We start from the raw sequence: 16,711 nt of genomic DNA, 5'->3' as shown, positions 1-16,711 counted from the left end.
CCTTTTATTCCGGGACATCCTCCTCCCCCACCCCCGCCCCGCCCCTGTCACCATCCTCTGCAAATTGAGAGCACACTTCTCATTCCCCATCCCCAACCCCCTCACACAGATTCCCAACCCACTCAACTTTCAAGGGCGGCTGCCAGTACCCCTGTGGGGGTGGGTGTCCAGGTTCCATTTTTCAGACCGCAGTGTCAGGGGAGAGGCGATTCCCTCCCCCTTCTATGTCCGAAGATGCACTCTCTCCCCAGTATACACACCAGGTCCCCAGTGTGAAGGAAGGCAAACTCTGATTTGGGGCTATCAGAATTCAGAAACAGATAAAACTCTCATTTTTGCTTCATAGGTTGGGGCTGGAATGCAGGTGGGCAGGAGCAGCTTTTGCAAGAGAAAGGGAGTCAGAAAACAGTGAAGGAGTAGTGATGGGGATAGGGAAGGCTGCAGGGGCTTTGAGAGAGAACCAATAGGGCAGACATCTGCATTTAGGTTTCAGACAGGTCTCAGCGCCTACGTAAGTGTGTTTCCTGTCCAAGTTACTATTGGACAGAGTCCCAACACCCCAGCCCCTTTCTCACGGCTTCCTTTGTTTCTCCCCCTTCCCTAGCAAAAAAAAAAAAAAAAAAAAAAAAAAAAGCCTTAGAGATTTTTTGTCCTTCCTCCCCTCAGGTCAGACTCCTGCTGCAGCCCCTGGGCAGAACCACCTAGAAGCTGGCCAAATTGATTTTTCTCCACGTCACAGGCTTCTGCTGGCCAACAGAGAGTTGGGACTGCAGGAGTTGAGGCTCTAGGCCAAGGGGAAGGAACGTGGTGATGGGAGAAGGGAGGAGGGGATGGAGGTTCTCCCTAGCAATTGTCTAAGGTCACTTGGACACTATGAGGCAAGAGTGAGAGAATGGTGGCCTGGCCAGAGAAGAACTAACCACTCACAACTCAGGTGAGGGCTTCCCCACATTAGGCCTGTACCTCTCACCCACCTTGAGTCTTAAGGAAAATAAAGGAAAACGGGTCCAGCATAAGTAACTGGATCGGAAGGCAGTAGGACTCTGTAGAAAAAGGGGTAGAGGTTTGGGGAGGAGCCAGGAGAGTGTGCATAGAATGACAATGAGCTCCAAACTCCGGAACACAAGCATCTCTCCAGTCACTTGGTCTGGCACTATTTCTAAGTGTTGCAGCATCCTGCAAGCTCAGGAAACATAATTATGGAAAACATCCCAAACTCAGGCCCCCAGGGGCTCCAGGGTGGCAGCTTTAATGGAGTTTCAAAAAATGCTTGTCTTAAAAACAAAATAAAAGAAAAAGAAGAAAGCTTGTCTATGGAGGGTCAGGGACAAAAGTTTACTGGGTGCACTCCCCCTCAAAAACCACCCACACACAATGCGGCAAATTTTTCATAAAGGTAGATTTATTAAGTTTCAAAGGACTGTCTTTCATTCTTGAGAGTATGTCCTTCCTGCTTTTCTAGTAAGAAACGATGGCTATAGTGAACAGTAGGCTTTCTTTTTCTAATGCACTAGTTGACAAAATTAAAAGATAGCAGCAGTACTATGTCCATCCTTGAAAAGGTTTGCTGTTGTTTTATTTTTTTTAAAGGTTTTTATTTATTTGAGAGAGAGAGAAAAAAAGAGCATGAGCAGGGGGAGGGGCAGAGGGAGAAGCAGTTTCCCCGCTGAGCACGGAGCCCCACCTGGGGCTAGATCCTAGGGTCCTGGGATCAAGACCCGAGCTGAAGGCAAGGCACATGCTTTATGGACTGAGCTACCCAGGCGCCTCAGGGTTGCTGTTGTTTTAATTTTATTGAACTGTGAAATTCAGAAGTCTGAAAACTATTAGTGAGGTGGTTAAGAGCACAGAGGGTGTTCTGACAGACATACAGCCACCACTTACCTATTTATGAGCTTGAAATAAGATTGCCAGATTTGAAAAACAAAAACAGGATGCCCCGTTAAATTTGAATTTCAGATTAAAAAACTAATTGTGTGTGCATGGGCGTCTTAGTATGTCCCAAATATATGGGGCATACTTACACTAAAAAAAAATTTTTTTTAAACCCAACAAAACAAAACTATTAGTTGTTTATCTGAAATTCAAATTTAACTAGGGGCCCTGTAGTTTATTGATGGCTCTAACTCGAGAAGATTTCTTAACGTTTTCATTCCTAACATGACTAAGCCCTTACTAAATTTTACTTGCTATTATTGGTTTTGAAGTCCTTTCTGTGCCACAGCATGACAGGATGTATTATTTTTATCTAGTCATTTAATTTCTGGAAGCCCAATGTATTCATCTGAAAAACAGGAATTATAAAATATTTTTCATAGACTTGATGTAAAAAAGAAAGAAAATAAGTTGTGTGACGTAACTCCCAAGGCGCGTTATTGTCGTTCTCCGTCCAAGCCCGAGTGGGCCGAGACTACACATCCCACAATCCCAGGCGGCGTCCCCCCGCCATTACCTCATTCCCTGGCCGCATTCTCGCCAATCCTGGCCTCTCCAGGGGTGTGGTAGCGGGCTGTTCTCGCGACTTTTGCCTTACCCTTCTCTCTCTTGTACGATTCCTGTCGCGAGACTTGCTGCTCCTCCGCCTCCTCTGCCGCTCCCTTTGCCGCCGCCTTAGCCCGGGACCCGGACCCAGCCTCTCCCCTAGCCGAACACCGGCCCCGGCTCCACCGAGGCCCCGGTCCCCCAACCCCGCCTCGCCGCCGCCATGGCGGACCCTAAATACGCCGACCTTCCCGGCATTGTGAGTACAGGGCCAACCCCGGCTCCCCAGGACCGCACCCCCGACCTACTAAGGACCCCCAACAGACACTAACCCGTGACCCCTCCCGCCTGCAGCCCCTCCTCCGCCCCAGGGCTCCAGCCGCCGGCTCCCCGACGGGCCACAGAACCCTCCGGACTCTTCCGACCCGACTTGGCCCGGCCGCGGAATGGCTTACCAGGCCCCTTTTCCGGCAGTCGCCGGTTTCTCCGCCCAAAAATCGTCTCTAGGCGCTTACCATTTGTGCCCGAGTGTTTCTACCATCCGTGTCAGCACCACCCGTGTCTCCCCAAATCTCCCCATAAGGCCCCTCCCCCCACCATCCCCACCCCAAACACACATACTAGGCCACTTGGTGATGGCCTTCACCTTGCCAAAGAAGAGGTTACCGTGGCAGAACCCTTCTAGTGCCAGATAGAGAACTCTGCCCTCTGGGAAAGACTCCCCCGCCCCGCGCCCGGCACATGCCGGCCTGTACCCTCCTTTTGTGCTGCCCTGCCTGCATTCTCAGGGGTGGGGGTTGGGTCACAGGACCTTGGGTACTAAGGTCCTGAGTCACTCTCAACCTTTGTGCCAGGGTAGTGATGTACAGGGCCTGATTCGAAGACAGCCCTCTCCTACTTCGGACATAATGATTGCCAAGAGCCCGCCCCCATTCAGATTCAGGGTCACATCTTTGTTATCACTCACACTAACCGCTTACCATGAGGTCCCAGTTGTGCCCCCTGTCATCTCCACCCCTCTAAGACATGGGAACTGACATACAGTTCACTGGGCAGGTGGAAGAGAAGGGACAGAATCCTGGCCTCACAGCCTGCCTTCTCAGTTAGCTTATTCAAATGGAGTGGTCAGGGGTATTGGTGGATGCTGGGTAATGAGGTAGGGTGTTCACTGCTTCTGTCTGCAGGCCAGGAACGAGCCAGATGTTTATGAAACCAGCGACCTACCTGAGGATGATCAAGCCGAGTTCGATGCGGTAAGACTATGTGCTGCTTCAGGACTCTTATGGACCCTGACCTCTCTCCCCCAGGCAGACCCTTTCCCTTTTCTGGCGAGCCACAGCAATAAGTGGGTATGCCAACCCAGCCTGGGAGGTACGTAGGTTGCAGGCTTACAGCCACCAGTGAACAGTGCCAGGAAGGAGAGCCATGTCGATGGAATCACAACTAATAAGACCTGATCCTTGGGTCTTTTAAATAAAAGTTGAAATATCTCAAAACAGTTTAGTTTGGGGCTAGTGATTTAGGTAGGCCCCTGGGAGCTAGTCTATGGTAATGAATCATGATGCCTGAGCACTTATAAACTACTTGAGGTTAGGAACTAGGCCTTTGATTTCATAAAATATTTCACCTGGTACATGCTCATTAGTATCCTACCAAGATCTAGATTTTGAAGTACAGAGGAATAGTCTTTTTCCTGAATACCCAGTATCCATTGAGCAAGGGGTGAGAAAATGATGTGGAGATTTTAGAAAGATTAGGGATCTGGTCAGAGCAAAACGAATTTGAGGAAGAATATAAATATTTTCTAGGAGTAAAGGAGAGTCCCTTAGCACGTTCAGATCTAAGAAGAACTCTGAGGAAGAAATTAGCTGTGGACACATTTTAACCATGAGGGGAACCACTTAGCACTGTTTATTGAATGTATTCATTCTGTGTTGGTTTTTGTGCAGTGCAGAGGAAGAAATGTCCTTGCCTCTAAGGATGCCCCAGACTAATGGCTGAGTTAGGATACATATAGGAAACATGGATTAAAAATTTGGAGTGAATGGAAATCAACATAGTAAAAACTTGTGTGTAAGTGCCAACGGGGAACAAAGATCTGTTAGCATTTTTGACTGGATGTGTTTTAGTTTCTATCCCAAAGAGAGCTGGGCTAGGGTCACAGTGATGAAGCGGGCTCCGTATGTGTGTCTGTAAGTTCTGTGGCTGTGTCTGTGGGGCTGGTTAGTCCTGGAGAATGCTGGCTGCTGGCTTCTAATGTATGGCTTGGCGTACTCACTTATTCCTTATTTGATTTCCGCCCTGTGGAAGTGGTTCCTACTTTGTGGGAACACCTTCCCTGTCTCCTCTCTCAGTGGTGTGTTCCTTGTGGCTTCTGTACTTGCTGGCATGTCAGTCTGTCCCCCAGCTTGAGTATCTGGAGATAACGCAGATGTTGTCATTGCTCAAGGGACTGGGTGTGCACCTGTCACTCCAAGATGTGTGTTATTAGGAAGCTGTCTTTGACCTCACAGAGCAGGAGTGTACAAGCTGCGGACCTCAGTCCTCTGACTCGTTTCAGAGACTGCTCAACTCTGGCCTAGGCCTCTGCCTGTGAAGTATCACGGCTTCATGGTGAGATAATAAAATGGACGTTTGTCCATTTGTCACTGACTGTGATACAAATGGGCAGTATCACAGCAATCCCCTTTCCAAAACAAAAAATACATTGTGGTTTTCGTTTTGAAAGTACTGGGATGTTTCTTAAGAAGAAGATGACAGGCATGGAAGCACCTGGATGTGCAGCCCTGATCGGCTGTTTCTCCCCGCTGAACCTGAGCAGCCTATTTCAATCGTACCTAGTGGGGCGACTGAGAGGGAGGGACACCAGAAGTGTTCATTTCCTGCAGCACATTGCCCACGATGACGGCGTAGCCGTGCATCGGAGCTGGATGATAAATATAAGAAGAGTCGAGTTGCCTCCATCACCTAAGGCTCAGCTAAATGACTCTTCATCACTAGGCAGGAGTGAGTGGGGTGGGGGGACCTTCAGCTGCTTCAGGAGCGGGGAGGGCACTGAGATGTTTACTGATGTCAGCTAATGTCTCCGGCCTCTGGGTGTCCCTGCGGGCCTTAGGAGGGCAGCCTTCGGGAAGTCAGCTGAGTAATGGTTCTGTTACCGCTCTTTGTATTGATGTAAATGTGCAACTTGCAGACAAGGGGGTTGTACTTAGCCCAGAAACCTCATGTCTCTGAGGCCTGGATTCTCACTAGCAGCCTGTCTCTCACCTGCCTTCCCAAGACCTAGCACCGATGACAGTGCACATCACCAGTACTGTGGCTGACCTGTGAGATTTCCAGTCACCTTCTTAACCCCTGGCAACAATGTTCTGCCTTAGTCTCCAGATTATTCTCAACTTTAATTTGATTCGTTTTTAAAATAGATAATGTATGCATATAGAACAAAAGTCTCTTCCTGCCCCTGCCTGCCACCACTCAGTTCCCTTCCCTGAAGACAACCAATATGACCAGCTTCTAATGGAACCTTTTGGGGGAATCTCCAGATTTTTATTTAAAGGAATAATCAAAGAGTGTTGACCCTCACTGTCTTTTAACCTCCTTCCTCTGATTGCTCCACCGTGGAAAAAATTAAGCTGCTGAAGGAAATAATATCCTCTAATATCCCTTAAAGATTGTAATTGCTAGTTTAATTTAAACATAAAAGTATTGCAATTCCCATAGTGGAGAGGATGGGGGAGGAAAGTAGTATAAAGGTTTGTTTTGCTAAGGATGATCCTGATTTTCCTACTCTTCCTTTAAAACAATTTTAGCAGAAAGGAAAATATTCTAAAATGAATGGGCCAGACAACTGCACAGACTAGCCCTTTCCTCTTCAATGGAGGAGAATCTCGTTTCTGCATTTCAGACACTCCTAGGTTGATTTGGATGATGGGCTTGTTTGGAGACTTTTCTTAAAAAGTCTGGTCAGGAAAGCTAATTCCCGACTGGAATTTCCTCCCTGCTCGACCCACAGTCTACCTTGGGTCTGTGAGGCATTCTGCTCCTGGCTTTTGAACTGCTGGAGCAAGAAGGGTAAATTTAGAAAATCTCACTAGAAACAGGATATAGTTTCTCCCTTGATGCCTTATCCATCTCCAGTGCCATGTGAAAGGGGAAAAAATGACCTAGCCGCAGTTCGACAGGGCCCTGGCAGAGGCTGTTCTCCAAAGGGTAGGTCCTGCTGGACACGCAGCCTGAGATGAGAAACAGTATGTTCTCTTCCTTATAGTTTGAGATATCATAGAGTTTGCTTGATTGTGTTCATTGACTGTTGGCGCTCTTGAACTTACCTGAGTTTTTCCTGATGCTTCCCCCATCCTCCCTCCTCACCACCTTGCCTGGACACTAGTTTGCACAAGTAAGACCATTCGATGCTTCTTCTCTGCATGTTTTTTTTTTCATCTGCTGTCTCGCATGCAATGCTGTCACTGTCCTCTTGTAGCTAATCATTTGAAATTCTGTCGAGTCCCGAGCTGGGTCACTAAGGGGCCTGCTGGCCTTGTGTTTAAAAATCATTAATCGAGGTTTGGAAGTACCACTATGAATCCATGAATCATTGTCTCTTTCCCTTGTGAGGTCTGCAGAATAAAACTGTCCAATGGAGGATGGAATAGAAACATGGAGGCTAGGAATGCTTTTGCATATGAGGCATTTAGGGGCTGGAGTTAGGAGGGGTTGGCTTTCTCAGACCGAAATGAAGTTAAGAGAAAAGAAGTAACTGTTAGCCATTCTAGACAAGGGTGGAGAACAAAGGGGACAGTCACAGTCCTCACTTCTTAGCTGTGTGCAGATTATCCCTAGGGAAAACTCATTTTAATGTTCCCTGTGCTAATAAGCCTTTAGACGAAGGTAAATGGGCTGGGAAAGGAGTATTATACGCAGTTTTAAAGTAATAACTCGGGTTATTTGTGCTTTCCTGAGTCTTTCTGTTTCTGTGCCCCTCCTTTAGAAATGGGTGGGTGGTCAGCGTTATGTTGACCCACCCTGGACGGTTTTATTCTACAGCGCTCTCCAACTTCCTTGTCATCGTGATTCTGAAGTCCCCCTGGCCGCAGTGTTGGCAAAGAGCCTGAACAGGCTCAGAGAGCAGCAGTGGCCTATTTCCCTGTCTGATCTAGAACCTCCGGTCTTGCCCTCTGAGGCACAGCCATTTAGCCAAACGGCCCTGGGGAGTCAGGGGTTCCATTAGTGAGAGGGACTGGGAGTCATGTACCAGGTAAGCTGGTACCTGAGATCAGGGCACTTAGAATTTTCCAATCAAGGTGGCTGGATGGACTGTTTCCATGGTGACTGTTAATACTCTAGGTTATAGGAATTATGCCTAAAAACTCATCATCCCGCAGTGCACCCAAAGGACAGACCTGGAGGTGGTATATACTGTTTACAAACGAATATACCACTTTTCCTTTTCTTTGATTTTCTATCCTCCCCCATTCTGCTTGTTCCTCATGATTCGAACTTGAACTTACAGCTCATTGTTCTCTCTCTCCTTGAGTTTCTCCCAAGCTGGTTTTAGCTTGGTGGGGCAAGTAAGAGAAAGGTAGTGTGTGTGTGCCTCCCCTTGTGTGTTTGCATGTGTGCACCTGTGAGTGCTTCTATTCCCTCTGTGCAGAGACATCCCAGTGTAGACCACAGGGTCTGGATCTGCCTTGACCCTGAGCTGAAACAGGAGTCTTGGCTTAGCTGGACCCTGGCATCAGACAGGGGAGGGAGAGGTTGAGGCTCAGGTGTGTCTAGCTGAAATCTCTGGGGCAGGAAGCACTTGTCTCTGTCCCACTGTGTGTTTTCATATTTACATACCCATCTTCAACCCTCCACGATTCTACGTGCCCATCAGTAGAGCTCCTGGAGAGGCAGGGCATACAGCTAGATTTCCCCTCCTGGCAGTTCTTTACCCATTCTTTACCCACCTTGCCTAGAAGCGAGAGCCTTATCTCTGTGGCTGGACTAAAAGAAGGCCTCTTTGGAGTACTCTCACCTTTCTCCCTTGTCTACCCTCTAGCCTCTGTGAATCTTGTGAGCAGAGGGTGGAGGAAACATTTTCTGCACATGGGCTGGTAGCTGTGGATCTTGGTATCCTCTGGATTCTTCGTGCTAGCAGAGCACGGCAGAGTTGCTCTGGTTCCCTTGGTGCTGCGGGCGTGTCACCAACTAATCAAGATGCAGACACCCTGGACTGGCCAAGGGGCGGGACGTGCCCTGCCTCTCCTCTGGCAGTAGAGCGTGAGAACGGGTACTTTGTGTTTCCTGAAACTCGTCATCTCCTGACAGATGTTGTTCTGCTCAACCTAAAGTCCTGTCAAACCACCCATGCAGGACCCTCACTGTGACCAATTCCGCCATCCAGATGTCTAATTCTTCAAGACTAGAGAAACCAAGAGACAGCGAGACTTGAACCATGAAGCCCCCCCCCCCGCCTTGAGAATTCTGGACCCTCAGTCAGCTACATGTCCTTAGAATCCCCACAGCCTCTGCTTCACATTCTGCCTTGTCTCCCCCCGCTCCCACTGTCCTCTTCCATGCCACTAGCTTGCAACGGTCTCACTAGTTCTCAGATCTTACATTGCTTCTCATGGCAGAGCTACAGGACATTCTCACCACCAGAGAGGAAAAGGGTTCCAAGTTCTTCTTTCTGTTGGGGTATGTAGTGACTCCAGCTGAAATTTCTTGGCCCCCAAATTTTGCTAGGCTCCCCTGGGCCCTGTGGTGCAGTGTGTTTGAAGCTATCATATAGTGCATGTGACAATTTGCTAATAACAATTTTGTCTTTTTTTTCCCCTCCCTCACCCCCATTTCCCCACTCCCTTTCCTTTTAACTCTTGATTTTCTCACCTCTGGGGAAAACCACAAGGAGCTGGTAAGAAGCCTGACCTTTCATCTGCTTTTTAATGGGGTGTGCTGTGATGGGCAGTTGTTTCTCTGTCCTTTTGTCTCTGCTAAATCTTTAATCCCTCTATCCAGCCCCACCCCCAACCAATAGCCTTTTCCCATCTATGAATCACTGTCATGACACTGCCCCCAGATCTCTGAGGCACTGGTGGAGTGGGTGCCACTGGAGGACAGAGGGTGCCGGCCATCTGAGTCTCTGGGGCCACGTCCTTGGAGAGGCTCTGAGGGGATGCCACCGTCCGGCAGCTCTCCTGACCCAGGACGTGGTCCTAAGGGGGAACAGTGAGATGAAAGCACTGTTCGTTCTTGTCACTGTCCAGGACCTGTGAGGCCCACATTCTGTGCGTTGGCCTTTTTCTACTCAACCAACCCCTTCCCTATTTAGGAAAGTATGTAGGAAAGTAGGTTCTCATCAGCATAGTGTCTGGCCCGTAATGAGGACTTAACAGATGGCAGCCATGATTAATTTCCTTCCTTGGTCTATAGACTCTGCTTCCCATTTGTCTTTTTAAGAGGATTTTTTTTTAAATGGATTTCTCCTTCATTGGCCTTGACTGGGGCAATCACAGGGAGGAGTGGCATACTCTTGATTGTGAACTGAAGAGAAGGTGGTCGTCTCTCCTGGTCGGGAATCCTTCTCAGACAAACACTTCGTAGAGGCCAGAGACCACACAGTTATTTGGCCCGTGGGTGCTCTAGCCATACATTTCAGAGAAAATTAAAGAGATAATAATTTGGGGCTCAGTTGTCCCTTCGCCCTTGTATATAAGATGTTGAGCCCTTTTGTGTTCCCTTGATCTTTAGCTCTTGCCTCTCTCCTCAGCACTTCCCTGAAGAAGAGGTAAAGGTCAAAGTTGATGTTTTCTCCTTACTCTCCCCCCCCCCATTTTTAAAGCTGCCACTCACACTGATTGCTTCTCTGATAGCAGACCAGAGATGAAGGCTGGAGCTTTGGTCTGCTGCTCTGCCTGATGCCTCTCCATGACTGTCCCCTGCCACCCCGGACACCCCCACACAGGCAGAGCCTCTCTGTCCAGTCCTGGCTGCACATGAGAACCCGCTGGGCGGCTCTTCAGCTGGCCTACTCTTCGGCCCTGCCCCCGCACAATAATGAAATCAGAATCTGCAGAAGAGAACCCAGGCCTCTTTTCCTCTTTTTTTTTTTTTTTTTATTAACTGTTTTAAATGTACGTTTTGTAAGTGACGCAAGTGCTCGAGCAGGGCAGAGAACGCCTGTTCTAGTTAAAGGAAAGAAGACGCACGTTGCCTGCCTCCTGGAGAAGGCGGAGCTGCCATCTCCAACAGAACAGGACTCCTGGGCCCCGTCTGCCTCCTTCGGGAGTGTAGTGAGAGCTGTCAGACTGCTGAGAAGGGAAGGAGATGTTAGTCTGAAGCACCCAGTCTTGGGTAGTTGGCAGAATCTGAACAGCCAGTCAGTCTCTAGTAAGGAGCGAACCACTCCGCTACCGTTCCCAGGGTCAGCTATCACTTTCTTTCCCATGTTCCCTGCTGATGGGAGAGCTTCAGTGCTTGAGAGAAGAGTGGAGGGCTCAGGGAGAAGAAGTGGGTGCTGGGCTGCTGCCATGTCAGGACGTAGGCGTGGCCCTTACCCGGGGGTCCTCTTGGCAAGCAGGTAGTGCTTACTCTTACTGCTTCTAAGACGTCCCTTAAAAAATAACACAGTAATCTCTTGCCTTGTCTCTCTATACCCTGAACTCCCCAGCCTCATGGCAGCCTTGGCACAGGACTGCTGGTCAGGCCGTCTCTCAGCCTTCCCTTTGTATCTCAGAGCTGCCCTCTTCCCTTCAGCAGCATATTCACCCGCAGAGTTAGCTGCTGAACTGTCTGCCACCCTTCCGCTTTCCCCCCAGCAAGGATGGGAGGTTAGCTTGAAATGTCCTTCCTTAGCGGCAAGGAAATTTACTTTTGGGGGGGATTAAAAGAAGTCAGGTTGGTTTCTTGCCCTGAGTGCATGGTGTGTGCCAGGTAACTGGGAGGGCCCCGGTGGGTGGGGTGGGGAGAGGGGAAGGCTTATGTACAGAGTGGGCGGGGAGGTTATGCTACCTCTGTTCCTTGAATCAGGGTGTTAATATTTATACAATTGAGACTCCAAATTTACCAGGAAGCTTCCGTTTCCTAGGTTGAGCCTGGGTCAGCAGCTTGGGAGTGGAGCTGCCCTTCTTGCCCTTTGGGAACGTAGGGCCCAGTCTCCTCTAGTGGTTTGGGGATTTTGTGGGGTCAGGGAAGCCTAGGGTGAGAATGAATCTGCCCCTGGCCTGAACTACCTATTCCTGCAGGAGGAGCTGACGAGCACCAGTGTGGAGCACATCATTGTCAATCCCAACGCTGCCTATGACAAGTTCAAAGACAAGAGAGTGGGGACAAAGGGACTTGGTGAGACTGGGCTGGAAACTGGACGGGGGGAGGCCTGTCCTCAGGCCGTAGTGACTTTTGCTTTGGGGAAAGGGTCCTTCATGGAGCTCTTTCATAGTAGCCCTGACAGTCACCTGAGACCATGACTGCTGTGGGCCTGGATCAGGCCCTCAATTCCATCTTCTTTTCTTGGCAGATTTCTCAGATCGTATTGGAAAAACCAAGAGAACAGGATATGAATCTGGAGAATATGAGATGGTTTGTTGTGTGTGTGTTGATGGGAATGGTGCAGGGACCCTAGTAGGAGGGACATCAAGGGATCCAGTGAGGCTTCTGAGTTTTTCTCTCCTTGGGGGTCCCGAGAAACCCAGCAGCATGCAATCGAGGATGCTTAGGCCCCCTGCTGTTTGCTCTGGAGTCTCCAGGCCGCCAGCTCCCTGCAGTTTTTCTGCACCAGGGTGTTGTGCATTCTTAGTTGGAGAGGATACCCTTGCAACTTAGGCTCAGGGTTTGGGTAAATTCTTGAGGAGGCTCCCTGTACCAAGAGGTGTAACTTCCCGGTGTGTGCTTGCTCTCTAGCTTGGAGAGGGTCTGGGAGTGAAGGAGACACCCCAGCAAAAGTACCAGCGACTATTGCATGAGGTCCAAGAGCTGACGACTGAAGTTGAGAAAATCAAGGTAACTGTGAACTGCCTTCTCCCCTTTCTGCTCTGACCTCTACAGCAGAGGTGGGCCTCACAGCAGGAGGAGAAAGGTTCCTGAGGCTCCTGGGTAAGGAAGCTGAGGCTCCTAGGTTTAGGAATAGAAATCAGTCTACGTTCAGTGCTATAGGTGGGTAAGAACCATCCAGTAACTTCCAGCCACAGCCATTCTTAAGGGCCTTGATCTTTTTTTACGGTTTTTTAAATTTTGTTTTGTTCTGTTCCTCTAAGATTTTATTTATTTGAGAGAGAACTAGAGAGAGCATGAGCAGGGGAGGGGGCAGAGGAAGAAGCAGACTGCCTGCCAAGGAGGGAGCTGGACACGGGGCTTGATCCCAGGACCCTGTGGCCATGACCTGAGCCGAAGGCTGATGCTTAACCGACTGAGCCACCCAGGCGCCACCTTTTTTCTGGTCTTGATTCACCCTTGCCACCCCTCATTGTCTACTTCTTTTCGTACCAGACAACGGTGAAGGAGTCAGCCGCTGAAGAGAAGCTGACCCCCGTGGTACTGGCTAAGCAGCTGGCAGCCCTGAAGCAGCAGCTGGTCGCTTCCCACCTGGAGAAGCTGCTGGGACCGGATGCAGCCATCAACCTTACTGACCCTGATGGAGCTCTGGCTAAGTGGGTGCCCTGCTTAGTTGGGAAATCATTGCCAGCTGGGGCGTAGGGAGACTCAGCCAGGTACTGGCCAGGATGCTAAGGGGAGAGGTAGCCTAGCTGTTCCTTAATGCCGAGCGTGAGGCAGAAATGAGAGAGGGGCTGGGCTGGCCCACATCCTTCAAGTCATGACATTACTTCTTGGTCTCCTGGCCCAGGCGCCTGTTGCTGCAGCTGGAAGCAACCAAAAACAGCAAAGGAACTGGTTCCGGGGGAAAGACCACCAGCGGGACTTCTGTAGATAGTAGCCTTGTCACTTACGAACTACATTCTCGGCCTGAACAGGACAAATTCTCTCAAGCTGCCAAAGTAAGTACATACGTAGGTTGGTTGGGGGGCTAGGGTGACGTGGCCCTGAAGACTTTCCTACCTGCCTCCAAGGGATCAGATCTCAGGAGAGGGTGCTGGGGATGCTTCTGCTTCCTCTTGATGTCTCGTTCTCTATGTTGCCCTCACCTATCTACTTTCAGTTAAGATTTTAAGAATGTGATTGGGGTGAGTCCCAGAGAAAGTAGTCCCTTGGCAGAGTGGGGAGGAGGAGGGAGGGCAATGGCAAGCAGACAAGCAGAGAACGGGGTCTTAGTGCTCACTGCAGCAGCGGGCAGGTGGATGGCGAATCTCCCTTCCTTCCTTGCTCTAGGTGGCAGAACTTGAGAAGCGCCTAACAGAGCTGGAAGCAAGCGTACGCTGTGACCAGGATGCTCAGGTCAGGTGCTCCCCCACTTAGTCTGACCCTGGGGTCCTGCACCCCCATGCCTAACATCGTAGCATTCCACAGAACCCTGGGAAGAGTGGGAGGGTCTTCAGTTATGAGACCAGCCAGCGGGTTGCCAGCTAGAACCAGAAAGGGTGGGAGAAGGTAGTAATCACGTGGAGATACAAGAACCGCTGACTTCTTTCCTCCTTTTCCCCTCCAGAATCCCCTTTCAGCAGGTCTACAGGGAGCCTGTCTTATGGTGAGTATAAGAGGAGCCAGAGTGTTGGATTACAGAGGGGATATTGAGGTTGGGTTTGCTTATGAGAACTGTTTTTGGGTCCATAGCTATATATTAATTATTTCCGGTGGCATAGTGGGTGGCCTCTTCCTTGTCTGATCCTTTTCCCTTCGTGAAGCTTGTCCCAACCCCCACCCCCAGGAGACTGTAGAACTGTTGCAAGCAAAGGTGAACGCCCTGGACCTTGCAGTTTTGGACCAAGTGGAGGCTCGGCTACAGGTATTAAATGGAGGGCAAAATGTATTACAGGTAGCTTGGGACTTTGGAAGCCCTGGGGGCCCTGTCAGCCTTCAAATCTGTGTTTTCAGAGTGTCCTGGGAAAGGTGAATGAGATTGCCAAGCATAAAGCTTCTGTAGAAGATGCAGATACACAAAGCAAGGTCAGCAAGAGCCCTTCCCCCATTTATACCCTTTCCTGTTCCCTCGTGTTCTCCGAGTCATTCTGGTGGTCTTACCAAAGCCTGAGAGCATCGAATCCCAGGTGCTTTCTTCCTGAGCTCTTACCAGCTGAGATAGGGCAGTGCTTCCCACCTGCCCCACCCTAGCGAAGCAGTCACCGTGTACTTCGCTCGGCCATCGCCCCGGGCCCTGTCCTGTCCCCCCAGGTGCACCAGCTCTATGAAACCATACAGCGCTGGAGCCCCATCGCCTCTACCCTTCCTGAGCTGGTGCAGAGACTTATCACCATCAAGCAGCTGCATGAGCAAGGTGGGAGGCCAGCCGCCAGGGGAGCTGAGAGGAATTGGAGAGCGGGCAACTTTTGTTTCCTTCCCTCTTGTCTTGGATTCTAACCTCACCCATACCTTTCTTAACCTTCTTTTGCAGCCATGCAGTTTGGTCAGCTCCTGACACACTTGGATACCACACAGCAGATGATTGCCAGCTCCCTCAAGGACAACACCACCCTCTTGACCCAGGTATGTGCCCCTTTAGTGGTCTGCTGCCTCCCTTCTCTAGCAAACTAGGTTCCCCCAGCTTTGTCTCAGTGGGTTCTGCCTTGGCCCAGGTAGTAGCATGATGTGGCAGGGGCTTAGTTTGAATTTCCACTGTTTTTGAGTGGTTGTGGGACCTTTGGCAACTTATTTAACCCATGAACCTCCATCTTATTAGCTGGAAAATTATGTCTACCTCAAGGTTGTATGGATTAGGTGAAATACTGTGGGTGAATTGTTAGAGTCCAGGGAACCTCACTTTTTCCTAGAACACCTACCCTGGGGGCGCCTGGGTGGCTCAGTCGTTGGGCGTCTGCCTTCAGCTCAGGGTGTGATCCCGGCGTTCTGGGATCGAGCCCCACATTGGGCTCCTCCGCTGGGAGCCTGCTTCTTCCTCTCCCACTCCCCCTGCTTGTGTTCCCTCTCTCGCTGGCTGTCTCTGTGTGTCAAATAAATAAAATCTTTACAAAAAAAAAAAAAAAGAAACACCTACCCTGTCCCTCTGTAGTCCCCGCCCAGCTTTCCCCTCCCTGGGTGCTCAGCAAAGATGTGCTTGTATCCGGAGCACAGCACATTGGGAGGAATATGGACTTTGAAATGAACAACAGGCTCCAACCTAGTTCTGCCACTTCTTTTGTGACACTGGGCAGTGAGCTTCACCTTCGTTCTTACCGGTGCCCAGCACATGGTCCTCGGTTTCTCTTGGAGGCACTGTTTTCAGTGCTGCGGGCAGAATTATACCTGAGAGACCAACACCGCAGGACCATCAAGATAAATGAAAATATATAAAGTGTAATATGTTCTGCCTCTAGAGCAGTGTTCTAAACTTTTCAGCCAATAAAAGTCTCATTTCAGTAAAATCTTACCTGTTCTTCATTATGTAAAACAGATCAAACGAATGGTTCTGGTTGAGTCCTGCCTGCTTGGCAGTCCCTACACTAGGTCCATTGTACTCCAAGGGTACTTTGAAAACTGCTGCTATAACCTGCCCGCTCTGGGGCCCATAAGCTTTGCTTCCATTTCTTGTCTTCTCTTAGAGCATTTCTTCAGGTACTCACCCAGGTAAGCACCTGGGCCTGACAAGAGTAAAACATCTCTTTGACTTTCTAGGTGCAGACAACCATGCGTGAGAACCTGTCCACGGTGGAGGGGAATTTGGCCAACATTGATGAACGGATGAAGCAGCTGGGAAAGTGAGCACCTTTAGGAGATGGAGAACAGGGGTAATCCCTACCCCTTTGAACTCTGTTAACAGCTTACATAGGGTTTCCCCTTAATTATAACTCTCGCATCCCCATACCATTTGATACTGGGGGCAAGGGGTTCTTCTTGCATGTGGGGTTTGCACCCCTCCTCCGAGGAATACAGAGTGGTAGCTGGGGGACATTAGGTGGTGGTCTCCCCTCAGGCCCGAGGGACATGGGCCCACCACATGCCGGCTCCTGTCCAGTACTGCTTTCCCTGGGGTGGGGAAGGATTGGGTCCTGTCCTCCAGCACAGCTCCCGTGGCTGGCTGTAATACTGTACAACTGTTTCTGACCATTAAATGCTGTTGTACTCTGTGTGGCCCCTGCTGTGTTTCCTGGGGAAGAGGCAGCACTGAGACGGACCTTCACAGCCTAACAGGCAGCCTCAGCCCCTC

General features: G+C 49.9%; 1 protein-coding gene across 2 annotated transcripts; it reads left to right on the top strand.

Annotated features, from left to right (window-relative positions):
- The first annotated feature begins 2,545 nt into the window (after positions 1 to 2,545).
- On the top strand, positions 2,546 to 16,631 carry DCTN2 (dynactin subunit 2). Of its 2 annotated transcripts, XM_008684029.2 has the most exons (15): positions 2,546 to 2,740; positions 3,666 to 3,734; positions 9,371 to 9,376; positions 11,706 to 11,802; positions 11,978 to 12,039; positions 12,361 to 12,459; positions 12,946 to 13,106; positions 13,301 to 13,451; positions 13,783 to 13,848; positions 14,060 to 14,098; positions 14,279 to 14,356; positions 14,446 to 14,517; positions 14,743 to 14,845; positions 14,963 to 15,054; positions 16,180 to 16,631. In XM_008684029.2, exons 1-15 carry the CDS (start codon positions 2,705 to 2,707, stop codon positions 16,264 to 16,266), a joined length of 1,218 nt encoding a protein of 405 aa, XP_008682251.1. In that variant the 5' UTR covers positions 2,546 to 2,704; the 3' UTR covers positions 16,267 to 16,631. The 2 variants fall into 2 exon arrangements, with proteins under 2 accessions (XP_008682251.1, XP_008682257.1); XM_008684035.2 differs by lacking the exon at positions 9,371 to 9,376.
- Positions 16,632 to 16,711: the final 80 nt, after the last annotated feature.

The sequence above is a fragment of the Ursus maritimus genome, unplaced genomic scaffold (genome assembly GCF_017311325.1).
Source record: "Ursus maritimus isolate PB19 unplaced genomic scaffold, ASM1731132v1 scaffold_21, whole genome shotgun sequence".
Taxonomy (NCBI): Eukaryota; Metazoa; Chordata; class Mammalia; order Carnivora; family Ursidae; genus Ursus; species Ursus maritimus.
Note: the sequence above shows the minus strand (reverse complement) of the source record. Positions and strands in the feature narration are given on the sequence as shown.